Source organism: Eurytemora carolleeae, unplaced genomic scaffold, assembly GCF_000591075.1.
Source record: "Eurytemora carolleeae unplaced genomic scaffold, Eaff_2.0 scaffold2, whole genome shotgun sequence".
NCBI classification, from domain to species: Eukaryota; Metazoa; Arthropoda; class Copepoda; order Calanoida; family Temoridae; genus Eurytemora; species Eurytemora carolleeae.
The window spans coordinates 748,749-770,325 of NW_019396051.1; the positions used below are offsets into that span (position 1 = coordinate 748,749).

The window sequence follows — 21,577 nt, forward strand, 5'->3', positions numbered from 1 at the left end:
ACTGTCGAACAAAGATGGATCTTGCTGTCTAGTATTTATGGATCTCACTTTCTAATATTTATGGATCTCACTGTCTAATATTTATGGATCTCACTGTCTAATATTTATATATCTTACTGTCTAATATTTATGGATCTTACTGTCTAATATTTATGGATCTTATTGTCTAATATTTATGGATCTCACTGTCTAATATTTATGGATCTCACTGTCTAATATTTATGGATCTCACTGTCTAATATTTATGGATCTCACTGTCTAATATTTATANGAAATCCAACGTATAGAAATCCAACGTATAGAAATCCAACGTATAGAAATCCAACGTATAGAAATCCAACGTATAGAAATCCAACGTATAGAAATCCAACGTATAGAAATCCAACGTATAGAAATCCAACGTATAGAAATCCAACGTATAGAAATCCAACGTATAGAAATCCAACGTATAGAAATCCAACGTATAGAAATCCAACGTATAGAAATCCAACGTATAGAAATCCAACGTATAGAAATCCAACGTATAGAAATCCAACGTATAGAAATCCAACGTATAGAAATCCAACGTATAGAAATCCAACGTATAGAAATCCAACGTATAGAAATCCAACGTATAGAAATCCAACGTATAGAAACCCAACGTATAGAAATCCAACGTATAGAAACAAGGTATAGCAACAAGGCGTATTTTCCGGGAGAATTTTTTTGTTATATTTGTAAGAAATAAAACGTTTTAGAAAAAATTGTAGCTTATCATTATCATTATCATTATTTCTATTTTTTAACATACCCTAGACACTATACAACTAACTAGATTAATATGTACTGCTCTCTATTGTGTTAAAGGTCCCCCAGATTTTATTATGAACTGATAACATAAATGAATGATTATATGTTTACAGAAAATTTCATGTTACTATTAAAAAAAAATATTTAATGAAAATGATATGTGCATTTTATTTTTAAAAAAAATTTCTCAAAAATATTGAAAAAAAGTTCTCCAGTAATGCTAATATTATTTCATAAAATTCCGTTTAACCATTTAAATATAAGGATTTTATGAAAATTATATCTACTTTACAATGATTATTTAATTTCTCAAAAATATAAAAATTTTTTAATTCGGTGATGGCGATGGATCAAACCTCTGTAGAGTAAAAAAAAGTAGATGTTAGTTCCACATTTATTGAAAATATATTTCTGTCTGGGTTAACCCTCGTCAGTTCTTGAGATTGTTTCTGTCACAAATGTTCTCCCGGAAAATACGCCTTGTTGCTGTACCTAGCGATTTCTACACGTTGGATTTCTAAACGTTGGATTTCTAAACGTTGGATTTCTATACACTGGATTTCTATACATTGGATTTCTATACGTTGGATTTCTATAGGTTGGATTTCCATACGTTGGATTTCAAGGGAAGTTGGATTATTTGAGGATGTTCCAGTTTACTTCTACAGGTAAGCAAGAATGTAAGAAATAAGACTCCAAGGTCGTCTCTGAAGTCTCACCCTTTATGAGTAACCCTATACCCTATAACTGAAGACTAGAATTTCAAAGATTCTGCATATTATTAAAATGATGGTTTTGAAATAGAAACATAATGGACATGACTAGTATTCCCCCTCTTGTCCTTAGCATGTAATATATACATCTCCAATAAGGGTTACCAAAAAAATTTAACTTTTAAATATTTCTAATTTTATCTACAGGTTTTTAATTACATGAACAGAAAATATAATTCTTAGCTTAATTTTTTTTATATGAACACCCTGAATATACCTGACTTCTTCTAATGATATCGATAATTTAGTTGAGTTATACTTTATCTCTTCTTCCTTTTATATTTAACAGTACAATATTTTATTATTAGACAAGATTTTTCTAAACAGTTCAAGTTTCAATTAAGTTCAAAGGTACATGGAATAAGAGTTACATTGCCTGAGATCAAAATTAAAGAATTTGAGCGGCGGCTTAAATTTAAGCCGCTGCTCAAATATGGTTGGTTTCACTTAAAATTGTTTCAAGATTTAAGCCGGCGCTTAATTGAGACCGGTTTTTGGCGGATTTAAGACGCGGCTTAAATTCATTAAATTTGGGCACTGAATACGTTCAGATCAGAATCGCTTTTGTCATTAATCTCAGCTGCTATACGATACACTAGCCTGTCGCCATAATGGTTACATTTCCCAGAATTTTGTCATTTTACATACAGGACTATTAAATGCACAAAAATAAGACTTAAGGTATTTAAGGTATATATTCTTCTACAAAAAAAATTGAATTTAGTCTTAAATAAAGTCTTAAGTAAAATTAATGATTTAGTAAAGAAATAAGTTGACAGCTGCAGGAAACCAAGAATATTTGACAAAAGACAAAATAATTTTCGTTATACACTCGTCTCTGAAGTCTAATTCTTTGTGTGTAAGGCTGAAGTCTAAAACTATATTTATTATTTTATATGTAAATTTTTCATGAAAACTTGAAAACCCAAACTATGGAAATTCATACAAGAATTTGTACGCCAAAAATATGAGAAGAAACGGATAATTTTTAGTTATTTCTAAACAAAAAACATTTTCCTTCAAAAAATGTCAACAACAAAAATGAGCTACAATAATATTTCTTTATTACAGAATACAGCCATGGACGGATTCAAATTCATTTCTAAAGATCAACTTGAAGGTATTATATTTAAGGGTAATAAAAGTCGATGAATAAAGTTTTAATGAATCAGACGGATTAAGGTTTAACTGGAGAGTTATGAAAAGAGAAAAAACTAATTTTCATAATCATACATGAACAATGAACATTTCTTAAAATGTTGTTGAGCTATTTGTTTGCACCAAAAACTTTAAAAGTAAAGGTTTTCTGTAATGTTTGAATATAATGGTTTTTGTGTAACAAAGATAGAATCCTAACACAATAATGTATATGTAACACAAAGAAAATCTCAGTTTCTTTCAATGAATTGAAAATAAGACGAATTACAGCTTGATAGGAGGAAATTTTATCAATACAATGAAGCTTTTTATCAATTATATCAAGCTTTTAAACAGCAAGTATACACATAAACATGGAAACAAGGAGAAGCTGTCGATTAAAAAAGCTTCTCTTTAATAACTTGTAAACTTGTAATTCGAAAAACCTTGTAAACAATTAAAACTTAAATAAAAAAGCCTTCTTCATTATATTAATATAATCGCCTACCACTGTTTTAAAATAATTCCTACGATTTTGAATGTATATAACAATTAAAGCAAACCTCATTTTGGAAATACCATCAACGGGGTTAATGGTGTACACTTGCAAGTTTCATCTAATAGCCAAAACGGAGTAATCTTTTAAGTCCTATACATTAGATCTTTATTAGATCTTAAACATTTATCTCAGAATTGAAGAGCAAACATAAAAATACTAAGATTTGAATAAATAAAGGTTAGGTAAAGTATAAAAATTAATATTTATTTATTTCTCAGATGCAAACCTTGTGTGTGGAATATCTCGGGTAGAAAGTATGCTTCAGGTAAGACAGTTTTGATACGATGTTAAATGTCGTCTTATTTATAATATTTTACTTTAATTCCAGGAAGAAGACACTGAAGGATTGAAGAGTGCGAGAGGATTATTGATGGAGATTTATGGGAAAATAGAAAATCTAAACTTTGATTTAGGTTATAAGTAGTTTTAATTAAGAATTACAATTACCAATAAATACTTCCCTCGACTAAACCTAATTTCAAAGTTTCGAAAAAAATCTTGAGAAGAAGTAATTCAAATCATATTTGAGATATGGTTTGCACTGGATAATAAATAAACCATAATTTTAAATTAAAAAAAAAACAAAAATGTGTATTGCATAAATTGTTGAAATTTCTTCATGTTTCTTAAAAACTGTTATTGAATAAATCCAAGGTATTCTACAGGGTGTCCCACGAAACATGACAATTGGTAAATAGTTATGAAAGTCGTCTTTCATATACTTTATTAGATAATAAAGAAAAGCTTTTTGCAGTTATTTGTTAAAATAATCTTTTTTTGAAACATATTTTACTTTGAAACCAGTTTTACTATAACTCCCATATAATATTTGTATTATTGTCTTTGGTATCAAACGGTGGATTCTCATTTGAACTACTGCCGTTTGAACTATGGTACATTTGAACTATTGTTCGTTTGAACTATTGTTCATTTGAACTACTGACTTGACGTCGTATCCTGTAGTTTAAATCAATACATTTCTTGCTCATTTGAACTATTTTTCTACCCCAATTCAGTTATAAATTTTTTTTTGTATAATTCCCATAAAGTTATAGAATTCATTTTTGTCACATTTTAACAAATTTTTTGTCCATTTGAACTATTTTGATGTCCATTTGAACTATTTTTTATCCATTTGAACTATTTTCATTGTCCATTTAAAATATTTTTTTTTGTGTATTCGAACTATTTTTTTTGTTCATTTCAACAAATTTTTTTTTCATTTGAACTATTTCTTTGTCCATTCGAACTATTTTTTTGTCCATTTGAACTATTTTTTTGTTCATTTAAACTATTTTTGTGTTCATTTGAACTATTTTCATGTCCATTTCGAACTATTTTTATGTCCATTTTAACTTTTTTTGTCATTTTCATTCGAATTATATTTTTTTCTTATTTGAGGTATTTTTTTCATTTTTGAACTATTTCATTTGAACTATTTTTAAGTTCATTTGAACTATTTTTTTGTTCATTTAAACTATTTTTGTGTTCATTTGAACTATTTTTTTGTTCATTTGAATTGTTTTTATGTCCATTTGAACTATTTTAATGTTCATTTGAACTATTTTTTTGTTTATTTCATTTAAAATATTAATAGTTCAAATGAAATGAAAAATAGTTCAAATGAGCAATATATTTACTCGTTTGAACTATTGTTCATTTCAACTATACTCACGTGGTACCACGTGCAGTAGTTGAAATGAACATTAGTTCAAATGAACAATAGTTCAAACGGGAATAGTTCAAATGAGATAGCATCTATCAAACAACTTAACAAATTATGGAAGAAGACATTCTAAACTATTCACCAACTGACATGTTTCGTGGGACACCCTGTAGTAAAAACTTAAACAAGATGAGGTCTAATCTTATTTTCAAATAATCCGAATCGAATGATTCAATCTAATATTCATTAATTTTAACTTCTCAGAGAGAACCTGGCACGCGGAGCTTCTAAAGACTGTGATACATTTATACCAAGGGATAATATCAATGCATCTCGGAGAACTTCCTAATACAGAGAATGAACTCAAGGATTGAAACTAAAAATTGTCTTTCTCCTAGGCCTGATTAATGTCAACTTATTCTGTATGACCTAGTCATATATATTGTCACTCACTGTAAAAACTGTTATAAAACGAACTCAAATACGACGACCTAAACCTGTTAACTCTCATCCTTTGAGGATAACCCTGTAGTTGGTCTTAAGATCTTTAGTTTCTTCTGGTTCAGACTGCTCTGGTGTCCCTTCCACTCCCGGCCCTGAACCCGGTCTGTATCAACGTGTTCCTGCGGATACAGAACGAGTTAGGAAACCTATGGTTGGAGCGGGATGAGTCGGAGATGTCCAGCACTGCGTTCTTGAACACGGAGAAGGCAGCTAGAGAGTTTCTATCATTCGGAGACGATCCTTACTCAATTAAAGTAAATTAAACTTTTCTTTTTCTCTGAATGAGAAAATAATGATGAATATGTTCAGGATCTGTTCAACCCGGAGCTAGGTTCTCTCCTACCCAGTGGTATACTAGAGCTAAAGGATCTTCATAACTATGCTCTGATAAACCTAGCAGAAATAAAGGTAGATATCAGGTTGCTCAGGGAATTTTTTCAACTTCGAGTTTGAATTTAAATTTTTTTAAACATTTCCCTGTAAACCAAAGTATTCACACTCTCACGCAATAATAAAATCAGGAATTTGCCAATAACTCTTTAACTAGTGACAGTTTTAAACTCAACATTAATGAGACAAAATTGATGAAGGTCAAGGTGTTGCAACACTTTAAAGTCGAACCGTGGATGCCTAATTTTTAATAATTGTCTGGATCAATGTGATTTTTCAAATATATTTTTAAAATTAGATTCTCATAAAAAATTTAAACTTGAAATAAAATGATTTGAAAATCTTTTTTAAAACAATCTTTCAGTTTCCCAGACTATTTTAGCCGCAAAATTAAAAAACTTCTAAAAATATTCTATTTTCTAGGGAAGAAGTGAAAGAAATGATCTGGTTTTGATGCACCGAAACCTGGAGAAAATACTGATTGAAGGACGGATACCGGAGGGAGTTCAACCTCAAACCCTAGTTCTTAAACTCATCCAAGAGTTTTTAGCTAAAAAGAAATTTAAAATTGGTAAATATGATCAACTTCAAAACAAATTGAAAAGAAAATAATCAACTTATTACAAAAATTATTCATTTAAAAAAATCTGTTTCAAAAAACTTCATTTTACGCATAAATATCAACCTTTCCTTGACGCTAGAAAGCCAAGAGCTTCTAAAAAATGAGGAGTAAAATGTTATCCAAGCCAATAATGACCTGACCAAAATAGAAAAAATTATTTAATAAAAAATCATTCTTTGTTTATTGTTACTCTCTGATCATATATTACTATTTGATCAGCTCGTCAGTACCTCGCAGCACTGGATTATATGAATGAGAAAATACTGAAGAAAGATCAACAGGTATGCAGTATTTATTATGGTGTATCCAGTATTTAGTATTCGGTATTCTAAATTCAGTATATAGTATATAGTATCCAGAATCCAGTATCAAGTTTTCAGTATCCGACATTCCAAATTCAGTATATAGTATACAGAATACAGTATCCAGTAAGCAGTATCCGGTATTCCAAATCCAGTATTTAGTCTTCGGTATACAGTATGCAGTATTTATTTGGTATCCAGTAAACAAAACCGAATGTATTTTAACTGATTTTCTTGTTAAAAATTAATAACCATAAATATAAATTCCATGGGTCACCCAGAGAGAATTAGACTTTATAAACGACAAGTGCATAAATCCTAATAAAAACGATTCCAGAAACGTGGTTGAACCGTCTTTAGACCTGGCTCAAATTAATTAAATCCGTTCCAAGGTTGTCCCTTGGAAAGTCTTATCCTCTCTTGGCGAAGAGTAACTTACTCTACCTATTTATATAAATATGAAATGGTTAATTTCTTCAAAGATACAAATTTTTATTTTTGGAAGGAAACATTTGGAATCATAATACAATGGGACCCATAAAATTGTATTTTATTATTTCAGCTTAAAATGTTTAGGTTTGTCTACTTCATGTGGTTTTCTACCAAGGTCTACTGGTCTCTTCGGTAGATAAGTTTCAGGTCTGTATGTAGAGCTTAGGATCCATTTACAGTTTGTAAAAATGAAACTGAATCAAGGTCCTACATATTTTTCTAAAAGATTTACACATTTCCTTTGTAAAATAAAAAATCCCGTATATTTTTTGGGAAATTTTTTTTCATAGAAGGCTCACCATTTTCTTTCATCTGAGTCTTTACCACAAACTCTACATCTTTGCTACCCAATGTTATTTGAATCTAAATAATTTAAGTTTTTTTGTGGCAATGACTCCATACCTTTGTTTAATAATACTAATAACCTAGACTTGTTTAGGAACGGAAGCGGGTTCTGGTAATCCAGAGAGCAGTGAGCAACGAGGATAACCTTTTCATTTTCTCGGTTTGTTTTCAATTCACGTTTAAGATATTCAGTTTGGTTTGATTTAAGATATTCGGTTTGGTTTAAGATATTCAGTTTGGTTTGGTTTCAGACATTCGATTTTGTTTGGTTTAAGATATTCTGTTTTGTTTGATTTAAGATATTCTGTTTTGATTGGTTTAAGACATTCTGTTTTGTTTGGTATAAGATAATCTGTTTTGTTTGGTTTAAGATATTCGGTTTAAGATATTCTGTTTTTTTGGTTTAAGATATTCGGTTTTGTTTGGTTTAAGATATTCGGTTTTGTTTGGTTTAAGATATTCGGTTTTGTTTGGTTTAAGATATTCAGTTTTGTTTGGTTTGAGATATTCGGTTTAAGATATTCTGTTTTGTTTGGTTTAAGATATTCGGTTTTGTTTGGTTTAAGATATTCTGTTTTGTTTGGTTTAAGATATTTGTGACCTCCTCCCACTCCAAAACCCAAGTGACCTCCTCCCGCTCCCAAACCCAAGTGACATCCTCCCACTCCCCAAACCCAAGTGACCTCCTCCAACTCCCAAACCCAAGTGACCTCCTCCCACTCCCCAAACCCATGTGACCTCCTCCCACTCCCAAACCCAAGTGACCTCCTCCCACTCCCAAACCCAAGTGACCTCATCCCACTCCCCAAAACCCAAGTGACCTCCTCCCACTCCCCAAACCCTAGCGACTTAATTAAATTAGGTCGCAATATTTGTTAATATTGTTATTTCAATGATTAAGACTTTTATATGTTTAAAAATTGAAAGTTTAATCCCATTGCAACGGACATCCGACACTGGGCCCGATTACTAATTTCAATCCCCAATTATCATCTAAAGCGCCTTTGCTGCAATTTTAGATGGTAATTGGTTGCTGCCCTGTTGGATTTCAATATATAACATATGCATTTCAGTATTATACATAGTATATGAGCAAATGTTTGCTAATGAAGCAAAACATTGATAAACTAAATGTTTGCCAATAAAAAATGTCTATATGGTCGGAACTTTAGTGTGGAGCATTGTCTGGAGATAGGATTTAGTAATCGGAACTGAGGATTCGGGATTTAAAATTTAGGAACATGGTCAGGATCAGGATTATGATCAATGGTTAAAACAGGGTAATTGGACTCAGGATCAAAAACAGGATAGGAAACGATCAGGTTTTAGAATCCGAATAACTTTAGGAATTGGGATAGGGATTCAAGATTTATGATTTGGTGTTCAGGATAAAGGTTTGGGATTATGGATTTAGGTATAAGATGGGGTGAGGAATGATGATTACCTTATTTGAGAACTCACTCTACCCTATTATAACATATCGGTGTAGGAAAAATTTCCATCTTGATCAAAGACTTCCTTCAAAGCCTCTAGGTTTTATATTCTTACTTTCTTTGGTTCATTTCTAACCCATAGATTATACTTTTTGAACTGCTTAACTCTTACTACTCCAGGTCCCTGCTACAACAGTAATAAGAGAATTCGAATCTAGATACTTGGATACACCTGGCAGAGAGTATACGGATACAAGGTAGGAGCAGTCTGGTTAGGTAGATTAGAGAGTATACGGATACAAGGTAGGAACATTATGGTTAGGTAGACTAGAGAGTATACGGATACAAGGTAGGAACAGTCTGTTTAGGTAGACTAGAGAGTATACGGATACAAGGTAGGAACAGTCTGGTTAGATAGAGACTAGAGAGTATACGGATAAAAGGTAGGAATAGTCTGGTGACTTAGAGACTAGAGAGTATACGGATACAAGGTAGGAGCAGTCTGGTTATGTAGAATAGAGAGTATACGGATACAAGGTAGGAACAGTCTGGTTAGGTAGACTAGATAGTATACGGATACAAGGTAGGAACAGTCTGGTTAGGTAGACTAGAGAGTATACGGATACGAGGTAGGAACAGTCTGGTTAGGTAGACTAGAGAGTATACGGATACAAGGTAGGAGCAGTCTTGTTAGGTAGACTAGACAGTATACGGACTTAGGTACAGGGTATCCCAATGAACATGAAAATTAAATTCATTATACAGGGTGTCCCATGTTTATTGGGACACCCTGTAGGATCAGTCTGGTTAAATAAAATCCAATGTTTTGATCGTCAATTGATTCTTTTTCCAATAAAGAGGGGAATCAGATGTGCAGCATGATTTTTTTTTGAAATCTGATCATGAACCTAACTTTGTACGTATTCTGTACCTAGACCAATCTTCATAACTGGACGGAACCTGGGTCAGAAGCTACTACTCTCTTTGGAAACAGGTAATTTTGATACCGGGACACTAGATATAGGATTAAATTTCAGATGCCTTTACATCACAACATAACACAAAACTCGACAAAACAGTTGATTTTATTAAATTATACGAAACTTGGCTTTTATCTTCTACAGGGTGTCCCAATAAACATGGGAATTCAGTGACGAATTCGATGTAGTCTTTTCAAATAATTCTTTGATTTAGTATGGTGATACCTACTGAGAAAGCTGTAATCTGTAAGAGTTTCGTCTGCTATGTTCACATTTTGTTTGTTTATGTTTTGACTGCATACGTGTACTTAGTAATTAACAAAAAAATTGCAGTATACAAACAGAGTAAACTTGACCGTCTTCACTGTTCATCTTGCGGAGACATTATAGACTCATCTTTACAGTCTTTTACCCTTTTCATTAAAAAAACTCTAGCAGACATAATAATATTGGCTTATGAAATTGGGTATTACAATGCTAATTCATAACAAAGACGATATCGAATTCGTCACTGAATTCCCATGTTTTTTGGGACACCCTGTATTTTTAACTTTTAATTGTGGTACTACTTGAGAGCATCTTCTTTTTGTACAATGTAACAAAAAAAGTTCGCGGATATAAATTTATTTTGCACATTTCAGAATTTAACAAAATCCAAAAACTATTGGACACAAGCTTTTGTAATTAGCATCAATAAACCTTTCTTGCAGTCATGTGAGGTCTCGCACAAAATTTGGGCCCGATCGGTTCAGCCGTTTTGACGTTGATCAGATACAAACAGACAGACAAGCAAAGTATATTTACGAAATATTATAACCAATCGTTCTTTCTTTACTTCTCAAATCATTAATGATTCAACATTTTGCTTAGTGTAGGAAACAAACAATAAATATACACAATTTTTAAATCTGCTCAATGTCTCAGATTTTCGTAACGCCTTCTAAAAATGGTTTCTATTATAAAGAAAGAATAAAAAAAAGCCACCTTCCATACATTGATACATCGAGAAATATATATATCTAGAAATACAATTTTCAATCATTTTCTTATTTAAATCTTTCAAAATTAAAAAAAGGCCAACATAAAAGACGCAGAGCGCTATGTGAGCTCAGGCGCGAAGCTAGACGTTAAGCACGGGGGGGAGGGCAATTCTATTTTTTTGCCCTCCCCCCTAAACATTTCTGGGGGGGGGGGGGGGGGGCAAGAAATATGTGTATTATACTCAACCATGAAAAAACTACCAATTACCAATTCAGGATATTTTCGGCGAAATTTTTTTTATTTGGGGGCACTCATTCTGTTTGGGGCAAATTTGTGTGGGAAAAATCAACTATTTTTAACTATATAATAAAACAAGACATCCGTATATATATATATGTTGCCTATAGCTGGCCAAACGGCTGGACCGATTGGGCTGAAATTTTGTGGACATTCAAGGGTGGCCGGGGGATGTTATAGGCTAAAAAATCGAATTTTTCTTCAACATTTTTTTTGCTCGGGCAACGCAGGGCCTTTCAGCGAGTAATATATAATTTGATATATGTTTGTTGGGGCAAAACTTCTTTATTTAGCAGTATCTAAAAAAGAATAAGGGTCATTTTTAAGATATGGCTGTAAATCCTTAATTTAGTTGATTTTATAAAACATTTGTGGATAAAAAAATTTAAATTTAGGTGCAAATTAAAAATATTTGGTTTCATTTAAAAAACGAAGGGTCACAAATGTTGAATAAAGGGACAAAATAAAGTCTGGTAGGGCAATTTGAATAAGAATGTGTGACTGTAAGTGTAATTTTAAAAATCCAAATTTGGGGGCATTTTTGAAAGAAAGGGGGAAGATAAAATTTGAGTTTGCATAAAGAGTGAAGGTTTGAAAAAAATTGAGGACTTCTTGCCCCCCCTTCCACAAGCTTTCTTAAGGTTGGGGTTTGCCCCCCCCCCNGGGGGGGGGGGGGGGGGGCTGCACCAGCTATTGAACAAATTTTGCAGCATTGAAATAAGCAAAATGTGATATTTCTTGGTTTCCATTTTGCTAATTTATAACAGTTCAATGAATGAAGCAGAGCTTTCTAACATTATTCTAAAAAGAATCTGTTTTATAATTTCTGATCCTCTCTGTAAATCTTGATAAATCTTGTTAAAACCTATTAACTAGGAGATGATTTTGAGACCAGGGTGAAGATCGTTCTTATACTCAGCAATATGTACAAATGTATTGGTAAGAACACAGTTTATTTGTTTTAATTTAATTTATGGTCACTGACCTCAAATTTAGAAAAACCACTGGACATAATTTTGAATATATTTGTATTACAGGGGTTTTGCTTTATGATAAGATTGGAAATATTGAAATTTTATCAAAAGTTTCAAAAATCCAGCGAAGAAGAGTAGGATTACTAGAGAAATGTTTAGATGGCCTGGATGTTAAAAAGCATAGGTACATAAACCTTTATATTTTTCCACTAAAAGTTAAAAGAGAATATCAAGGGAGCCTCTATATAAAGAGTTTCATACCCGATTCACAACGATACCATTTATGCTTTTAACTCAGTAGCCATGCGGGTAATATCGTCTTTATTACTTTAAATTTGGGTTTAAGATAAATAAAAATATCTCCGACAAAGGTTAAAAAGGGTATCGTTGTTAATAGAGCATGCATGTAAACTATCTACATGGAAGGTTACATAACATCAGCTGTCCCTGTAATTTTAGCCAGGTGACAATTAGTGAGGACTGCAAAAAGTTCAGCCCGTGTTATTTCCAATCAGGTTTCCACTGTTTTAAGGTTTGTGACTTGAACTTCTTAATTCGGCGTTTTTTCGCTCTTTGATGTTTCTGTTCTTTTAAGTGTCCTAAATCTTTCCAGGAGTAAGGTTGAGGAGTTGAGTCTCCAACTGGGAGAGATCTACATGGAGCTGCTGGAGCTGAAGCAGAAGAAGTTTGAGAGAACTGCTGATAATCTGGATCCGCATCTCGTTAAGAAAATGGTGATTTCAGTCTAAAATTTAGATTCGGAAAGATAGATTTTTAGATTTTTCGGCTCAATGTTGTTTTAAACTAGGCCAACATAATAAAATTATCGAAAATGAATTTGATAAATATAAAATCAAATCTAAGGCTGTTGTACTTTCGATTTGAACGCATTTTCAAACAAAAACTAAAAACAATATCCTCCCAAAATGCTTGTACTCCAACCTTAACAACGTTTCTTTGACGAGCCACTGAAAAAAAAACAATAGTGACATAGAGAACAGATACTTTTTGTTAGTCACTAAACAAATTATGTAATATTATATATCTTTTCAGGTTAATTTGTGCCTCCAGGGGATACAACATTGCAAATCCTGCATCTTATCTCTACCAAGCATAGATTCACATCCACATATGAATAAAGGAGACATGTGTATCCTTGCCCAGATTCTTCAGATTGAGTCTCAAGTAGGACCTGGAGCACTGCCAGTTCGTCCTCTGAAAATTCCAGAACGGTTTCCTCCGGGCTGTGTCGGAGAAGGGATTAAAGCATTGTTCTTAATCGGTAGATTTTACAACAAACTGTTTACTCCGAACAGGTGACTGATACATCGATTATCATTCTTTACTGATAGTAGATATTAAATATTTTTGTTCAGGAATGATCAACCTCTGTTCACAAAGCTAGCAATCCTTCATTATCAGCTGATCGAAGCATATTGTAGAAGGCAAGATTACATTTCACTCAACGAGAAATATCTCGTAGAGAGATAGTATATTCCGGAGAGTGAATAGATGAAGTCAATTAAATAGATCAAGTAAATTAAGAAAATTAGGTAGCTGAAGTAGATCAACAAAATTAAGAACCCACGTACATTCAGTAGATCCGAGTGGATCAAGTAGATTTAAAATTCGGTGATGATGATGGACCAAACCTCTGTCGAGAAAGATCAATAAGATCAAGTAGATTGAATATATCAGGTTTATTTGAAAGCAGAAAGTATCTGCATTCTGCAGGTAGATCAAATACATCAAGTATATCAAGTATTAAGATAGGACATTTCATAGATAGAACTTTTCATATACAAGACATTTCCTAGATAGAAAAGATTTTTCACAGACAAAGAAGAACTTTAATAGATAGGTCATTACAAAGACAGAAAAGCGTTTTTTTCCCAGAGACAATTTGTGGTTTTGGGTTAATAAAACGTGTGTCACAATTTTAGAAAATGCGATCAGTTTGAGAAAAAATACTTTTGAGATCAATGCATATAAATATATTGTTTGCAATGTGTGTGCCTTTAAAAACATGATATCAAAAATTAAAAAGGTTATTAGTTTAAAGTAAAAATATTAATAACAGGTAAAGTAAAAATAAAAGATATCGTAGAAATACTGATTCATTAGATAAGATTTTTCTTATGAAATGTCCTGTCCTGAAGTGTCCTATCTATGAAATGTCAAATACCATGCATCAATTATATCACGTAGCTTAAGTAGATTAAGTAGCTCAAGTAAGATCAGACATATATATTATATCGCGTATAATGTAGAACTAAATGTTTAGGAACCCTGAAGACATGTTTGAGATGAGATACGAGTACAATCAATCAATCAATGCCGCGGACCTTCTCCTACGACAGATTAAGATGCAAGAGAAAGCGGAAAAAGAAGAATCTAAAACATCAACATTAAAATCACTTGATTGATTTGAAATTAAGTAAACTTTAGATTTAATAAATACTGTAATTTTATTTATTATCTGTTTTCTTATCAAGGTTCTGGATCACATTTGAAAGAGTAGTTTCAGGAAAACTAGGGTCGAGGAGAAAATGTTGAAGAAGAACAGTCATTGTTTGAACTCCGTCCTTACTCCGTATTCTATCTGTCAATTCCTCTTTCAACGTGGATGTCCTAAAAATATAAACTTAAGAAAAATCAATACCTTAAAAAGTTAAAAAAGATAGCAAGTATAAAAAATAAGCATGACCCGAGGTCAAAACATTTGAGTGAAATAATATCGCTTGATCTCGATATCAACTGTGTTAACTTTTAAATTTGATAGATTAGTGCTTGATCCCTCAATGTATGACTATTGGACACCTGGGTTTCGACCACGGGAAATACAAAAATTGGTTCAATCCTTTCGGACGACAAAAAAAGAATAACAAAACAAAATAAGTTCTCTTAGATTGGTTTAGAATACTTAAAACCTGTTCAGTTGTGTTACTTTTATTAGGTTAAAATTTAGAATATTTAATGCACTGTTTACTTACATGTGAATAAGCATTACTGAGAGTAATCTCCATTCTTCAGGTTTGAATGTGATGTTAGTTGCTGAGAGTGAGAAGGTTCTAACCAGCTCCCGGAGCGGCTCCTGTATTACCCGGGACGGAACGGAGAACAGATCCAGTACCCCTGGTAGATAGCGGTCTAGTTGATCCAAAACTATTCTAATCCTGAGTTGGGTTTGTGAATGCTGATCTAGGAGGGGAAGACGGGGTTCGTTCTGATCATCTTCAACCTCCTTCTCCTGGTTATCAGATATACAGATAGAATACATGAGGGGGAATGATTCATACCGATGAGGATAACAGAAAAAGTGTAGAAAGACATAAATTTAAACAAGATTTATTAAATGTATAGTTTTCAGAAACCCTAAATACTGATAATATTTACCCGATACTTTTAAATAATTTACCCCTTACCATTACGTGAAATATAACATCTTAGCACACTACGGTCTAATGGTTCTATGTTAAAAGATATTTGCTGTAAACGTGCTAAATTTGTTTCTACAGTGTTAAGATTGTATGATATATATACTTGTGATTACTCAAATCTCCGGGATCTATACAGGATGGATGTTAAAAAACTCATGAATTCATGGAACATTTCTATTCGCATTCTATTTGATCTAACAAGAGAAACCCATAGATATTTCATTGAGCCCATTTATAATGCTCCTCATATTAAAACATGCACTCGTTTTCTACAATTTGTGACCAGTTTATCAAATTGTCATAAGCTATGTATTCGACTTTTAGTAGGTCTAAGTAAACATGATTAAAGAACTGTTTATGTAAAAATATTGAAAATATCGCACAAGATTGTAATCTAGAAATCTAAACGTGGTAACAAAATATGATATACAATCAGATTCCTTTAGACCAAGAATGGAAATTACCCATTCTTCATGAATTTCTCAAAGTTCAAGATGATTATTTTGTTCTGAACAATTTTGTTGATAATGAGATCGCCACCATGATTAACTTTTTAGGTTCCGACTATAGAAACTATAATTATATATCTATACTTTATTCTTGTTTTTGTCTTGTCATATTTACCATTTTAACTTTCTGAACGAAATTGATTTATAATAATATAATAATAATAATAATAATAGACTTAATAAACTCCTAAATTCAAAGAAAAAAATAAGATTGTCTTTCTTCTCACCTTGATTTCTATATTTTCTTCATAAACTTCTTTTCCGTGAAGGAACGCGTTGTATTTACTCCGGAATACTGCGGTTTCAAGCAACAACTCCGGGTTTATCTCAAACTAGACAAATTCCATGTGGCAAACTGTTAAAAAAAATCAAGATGATGTCAAAATACAAACCTTTTTAGCTTCGATTCCTAACTTCTCCGTCCTTTCCAGAAGTTCTTCCAACTCTTCGTCCGACTCCAGGTCTGAATCCGAACCCTGCAGGAGTTGAACAGTTTTCTCTGTAATCCATTCGGACAAAGTTCTTTTTATCACATCTTCAGGTTTTTCAATTTTTAAAGTCGATGATTGTGTAATTACAGGTTTTGAATGAATTTCTCCCGGTATCAAGGTTGTCGTGTTGTGTTCAACAACCTGATTTTTTACTCCGGAGATCTCAGAGTTGAACCGAACCTGTCTCTTCTCATTCGAGGACTTTGTATCACTAGATTTTAAACTTGATTTAACAATATCTTCTCCATCCCGGTCCTCCTCGTCGTTGACGACAATAACGACCTGTTTCTCCGGATCATCTTCAGGAGGAAGATCGACAGTTACAACAAGAGGTATTATCTCCCCCTTACCAGAACCTTCTAGTTTTATACCCGGAGCATCATCCAGGAGTTTAACCGTGTCTCTTGTACCATCTCTACTCAAACATTTCATTATAGTCTTTATAATGATATCTACTAGATGGTAAAAACTAAGTTATACAAAAATAAACCGTTAAAAACCGAGTGAATATTGCTTTTCTTAACAAAATGTCAATAAAAATTTCAAATATTCAGGATATTTTTTTATCCAGAACATTAATTAGTTTATATCTCAACAGCTGGACTTCTAAAACCAAGCTGATAAAAATATTTAAGGGGTAAACAATCTGAATATTTGAGGGGTACACAATCTGAATATTTGAGGGGTACACAATCTGAATATTTAAGGGGTACACAATCTGAATATTTGAGGGGTACACAATCTGAAGACTAAATTAGAAATAAAGAAAAAATCATCGGACGAGGGTCGAGAACAATTAAAATGTTTCCTAATCCAGAGAGGAGATTTATCAAGTTGGTTCCGGAGAAAGTTTGAAGCTTTAAAGCAGGTTCCACTGCAGAACTTCTTCCTCTCCTCTGTATCATAAACTTTCTTATCTCTACATACAATATATAAATATTTCACTTGTTGTATGATTTTTAAAACTACGTTTAAAATGTATAAAGGCCTGAAGCTGGACTTGAGAACTTGGATTTAAGAAAAATGCTTGATCTGGATATCCAATGAGGGCAAATTTAAATTTGAAGATACTCCCATAATTAAAGTTATAAATGCAGGTTATAACTCCAAGGGATATCAAATATCTAAATTAACCCGTAGGTCTACATAAGATAGGGATCAATGCTTCAGCCTGAAATTTACAAAATCAAAAAAGTGCTTACTCCCAACCATTTTACAAGATCTGATTTCTGTTTAAATGGATTTAATAATTTGTAAATTCTATTGAAATAGTATATTGGATTTCCTTAAAGAAATGTGGAACTTTGCTGGTGAGACTTTCAGGATAGGGTTCGGACAAACCGGATATCCGCAGACCTTGATGATACTCCGCTCCGTGCATATATCATCATAGTACTCCTAGTTCACAACATCTTTCTCTACCGGTGTACGTAACTAGAAGTATATTCATATGTTGGATTAGGCTTGAAGAGAACGAACAAGAAAAGGTAAAAAGTAAAGATTTTAATTCAGAACTTTTTTAAAGAAACAAAATTGTTTTAACATATTTTTTTAAGAAATCTAACAAGAACAAATTGATGATGATCATGTTGTCTTCTTTTGAGTAAAAAAGTTAAAAAACAAAGAATTCCTGTTGTTAATCGGGATTGGTTTTTTGTTTAAGGGTCAAAATTCGAGTGTAAGAAGAGCAAATGGGGTTAAAATAGGTTATTTACATTTTTTAAGGATAAAAATGTTGCACAGATCAATAAAAGCAAACTACAACTGAATACAGTTATGTTGTGTGGGAAGTAAAAAAAACCCGAACCAAATCGATTATCAGCACTAGGTACACTTTCTCTTCTAGTTTATTCCTAAATTGATTTATTACCCGTTCATTCGTGTCAAGATTGAATACTATTGGTGGAGAAGATCCCTGGTTAATATGAGCTGTAGCTTCACGGAACCAATCCTTACTCACAGTCTCATCCGTTAACCTGGAGCAGATTAATATACAACCCTGATACTGCGGAACCAATCATTACTCAGTCTAATCAGTACTTCGTACAATCTGTTAAACCCAGAGTAGAATTATATAAAACCCCGTTAATACGGAGGTAATTACTTAAAACCAATCATCGCAATCAGCTTTAATAAATGTTTATCCATCATCAAGGATTTTATTTTTCAATCTAAAGAGTGGATTAACCTTAATTGTCAAGTACTAGTGTAAAATAAGGACAAAAAAAACTATATCTATATAATTCAAGTTGCAATCTCTGTTTGTTTGTCCGATCATAACTCTGGAAACCCTGGACTAATCTACCTCAAATTTTGATTGAGGACCTCGGGAAAACCACGGGAATGTTCTTAGCTTGGTTTTGAAATTCTCAGTTTGTTGGGTCGACTTTGATAGCGAAAATTTAGTTTCCCGGTAAAATCGTTCAAGTGCGGGTAAATGGTGGGAGTAACTATGAGTATTTAGTACCCTGTACAACGCTGGGTTCCCAACTAGTAGCAATATACATTTGCTTTGTTTTAATTCTTTTCAACGTAAAACATTTATCCATTACTCATTTATACAATATGTAAAATATTTTAATGTTAACCGACTTTTATCAAACTTGATCTAATGCTTTCCTCAATTTCCCTATGCTTCAATGCTTTATCGGTTTGAATAGGAATCCATTCGCTCAATTTCCACGCCAACCAAAAAAAAATACAACTTCTTAATTCATTTTTCTTGAACGTTTTTATCTCATTTTTGAAGCCAGCAAAACTTCATAAAACTTTGTTAATTCACATTGATGTTAGCTCAAGATCGAATTTTTTCCAACTTCCTCAGCCCCGATAATGGTGAATTTAGACTTCACATCAAAACTTTAACCCAAAACATTATTCCATGATCTGTGAATTGTACTGGATGAGTTGTTGTATTAAGAACACGTTAAATGCCGAATACAACTAGAAATGGGATTGTTATTCATAAATCCCGATCCATTGAGTCTAGTTTAAGAGTAACCGCTTCACTTCCACAATCTGTAATAAAACCAAATAAACAAGAACATTAAAAATTATCAATTATCATGAAAGCGTACTGCAGAAACTGTAGACACTGCGCCAATGTCAATATAAAGGCAAACCGTGCCCAGTAATTGCGACCAAGCTAGAATTGTTCATAATAATTTACTCCCTCTGTTTAAGGATCTGTCGACGTAATTTAATAAGACACCTGCACGATTCACAACGGTACAATTAACTTTTGTTCGACTAAAAAACATGAAGTTTTCATTTCTTTCCATACTAAGAGATATACTTTAAATTTGTGGTTAAACTGGCGATATTTTTACAATGACTACCAAGATAAAGATTACCGTTGTTAATCGGTACCTTCAAATATACGCAAGACAGTACGCCTTTAACTAATATGATAAATTGTATATAATCTGCCTAATAACAATAGACAGAGCTTTCTCCTCGCAGCTCTTCTTTCGTAGAAGAGCAGCAGCAACTTTCTCTTTCTTCTGCTCCTCAGAGAGTTTACATTTTTTCTGCTTAGATTTATTCATCTGAAAGGAGCATTCGACATCTTTAAATGCAAAATTTTTATGTTTATTTTTTTTTACACAAGAAACAGGTATGAACAGTACAGTGAGAGAAAACGAACTCTCTCTCCAGTATGAGGTTTGTAATACAGATATTCAGGAACGGAGGGTTTAGGGAGCTGCGGCGGCGAGAGGGTTCTTCAGGACTAGGATGACGGAATCCCCGCGGAGAAACATCTTGGCAATAAACCTGTCCTTGTTTACAGGTTTACCCTTCTTCTGTCCTGAAAACAAGTAGAAGGGTTTAAAACCACCCGAAATTAAAAAACTGAAGAATCAAATCCTTTTAAAGTATTAAGTCTAGGTTTGTTATAAAGAATTTAAAGATAGAATAACTAAATTTCTTAGTCGTGCTAACATAGGTGTCATTCTTTACATCTATACTTTTCAGGTAGAGCATAAACAACCATAGTGTCACTATGGTTGTACCTATGTTTGCACGACTAAGAAATTGGGCAAAAAAAAATGAGCGAAAATCTTAGAAATTTCTAAACATTGTCTTAAGTATTTTTTTGGCGATGAGTTTGCTTAAATTATTAATAATATTCTAAACCAACCTTTTCCGGTTTTAGGCATCTCAGTCCACATCTCCTTCACTTGTTCCAACACCATATTGCAATGTCTGAACAAATTTTTTATTTAACATAAGAAATTGGAATTACCAAATTATCCAGACTTTTTTGGGATAAAAAAATCTATAATATTTGTCCTGAATTTTTCTATGACTTTGAAATCCCAAAAATAAAAAAAGAATACCTTTAAAGGGTCATTAAAACATTGTGATAATAATTTTTTGTTAAAAATGTCAAAATTAAAAGACAAAAATTCCTCAATCATTAAAAGATATAAATTGCCACCTGTCGAACGCCTTGACTCTGCCGAGGAGTTTCTTGTTGTTCCTGCAGTTGATGAGCACTTGAGTGTTATTCTTTACACTGTCCGTCAGCACCCTGGGAAGAAGATTTATAGAAATTTAGGTTATTTGTTGAATAATTTAGAATATTTTGTCATATCATACTGAAGACTTGTATTAGAAGTTATAAAGGATTATAATTTATAGAGCTCAGAATAAATAATTATGAAGACCACAAACATTTTCTACTGAATCAATTTAAATGTTGTCCAACTCCACTTAAATTACCACAATGAGTCTGAGAATAAACTCTTAATATGGCAAGGTGAAAGTTTAAATTCTCAATCATATTTCTGACAAAAAAACTTCAGACAAAAGAACGATACTACATGGAGGAATTTACAAGTAAATATGGGCCTGTCCTAGTGAACGATTTTTGGACCCCCCCCCCTCCTA

At 32.6% G+C, this 21,577-nt stretch overlaps 5 protein-coding genes across 5 annotated transcripts in view; 2 read left to right on the forward strand and 3 right to left on the reverse strand.

The window, feature by feature from the left end:
• The window catches only part of LOC111705305 (uncharacterized), a 29,417-nt gene extending 24,119 nt beyond the window's left edge, over positions 1–5,298 (forward strand). The window contains exons 2-5 of the mRNA XM_023477808.1: positions 2,634–2,682; positions 3,477–3,523; positions 3,587–3,671; positions 5,189–5,298. Coding sequence (XP_023333576.1) covers positions 2,634–2,682; positions 3,477–3,523; positions 3,587–3,671; positions 5,189–5,298 — 291 coding nt within the window. The remainder of the gene's footprint in view (positions 1–2,633; positions 2,683–3,476; positions 3,524–3,586; positions 3,672–5,188) is intronic.
• Positions 5,299–5,494: 196 nt separating this feature from the next.
• Positions 5,495–14,715, forward strand: LOC111704685 (uncharacterized). Its single transcript, XM_023476999.1, has 14 exons — positions 5,495–5,682; positions 5,738–5,836; positions 6,242–6,389; positions 6,660–6,721; positions 7,319–7,381; positions 7,674–7,739; positions 9,193–9,269; positions 9,948–10,006; positions 12,147–12,209; positions 12,308–12,428; positions 12,858–12,978; positions 13,298–13,560; positions 13,621–13,689; positions 14,529–14,715. Exons 1-14 carry the CDS (start codon positions 5,602–5,604, stop codon positions 14,668–14,670), a joined length of 1,434 nt encoding a protein of 477 aa, XP_023332767.1. The 5' UTR covers positions 5,495–5,601; the 3' UTR covers positions 14,671–14,715.
• On the reverse strand, positions 14,694–20,380 carry LOC111704673 (putative RNA polymerase II subunit B1 CTD phosphatase RPAP2). The gene is made up of 8 exons (XM_023476990.1): positions 20,114–20,380; positions 18,600–18,660; positions 17,970–18,082; positions 17,493–17,603; positions 16,586–17,099; positions 16,421–16,525; positions 15,238–15,494; positions 14,694–14,875 (listed from the first exon to the last, which is right to left on the reverse strand). Exons 1-8 carry the CDS (start codon positions 20,230–20,232, stop codon positions 14,713–14,715), a joined length of 1,443 nt encoding a protein of 480 aa, XP_023332758.1. The 5' UTR covers positions 20,233–20,380; the 3' UTR covers positions 14,694–14,712.
• Positions 20,380–21,577, reverse strand: part of LOC111705314 (probable small nuclear ribonucleoprotein Sm D2) — a 1,652-nt gene continuing 454 nt past the window's right edge. The window contains exons 2-4 of the mRNA XM_023477818.1: positions 21,126–21,218; positions 20,826–20,890; positions 20,380–20,492 (exon numbers count right to left, since the gene is read on the reverse strand). Of these exons, the coding sequence (XP_023333586.1) occupies positions 20,380–20,492; positions 20,826–20,890; positions 21,126–21,218 (271 nt within the window). The remainder of the gene's footprint in view (positions 20,493–20,825; positions 20,891–21,125; positions 21,219–21,577) is intronic.
• LOC111704693 (uncharacterized) overlaps positions 21,135–21,577 on the reverse strand; it is a 6,872-nt gene continuing 6,429 nt past the window's right edge. The window contains exon 9 of the mRNA XM_023477010.1: positions 21,135–21,218. The gene's annotated coding sequence lies outside the window, so the exon portion shown is untranslated. The remainder of the gene's footprint in view (positions 21,219–21,577) is intronic.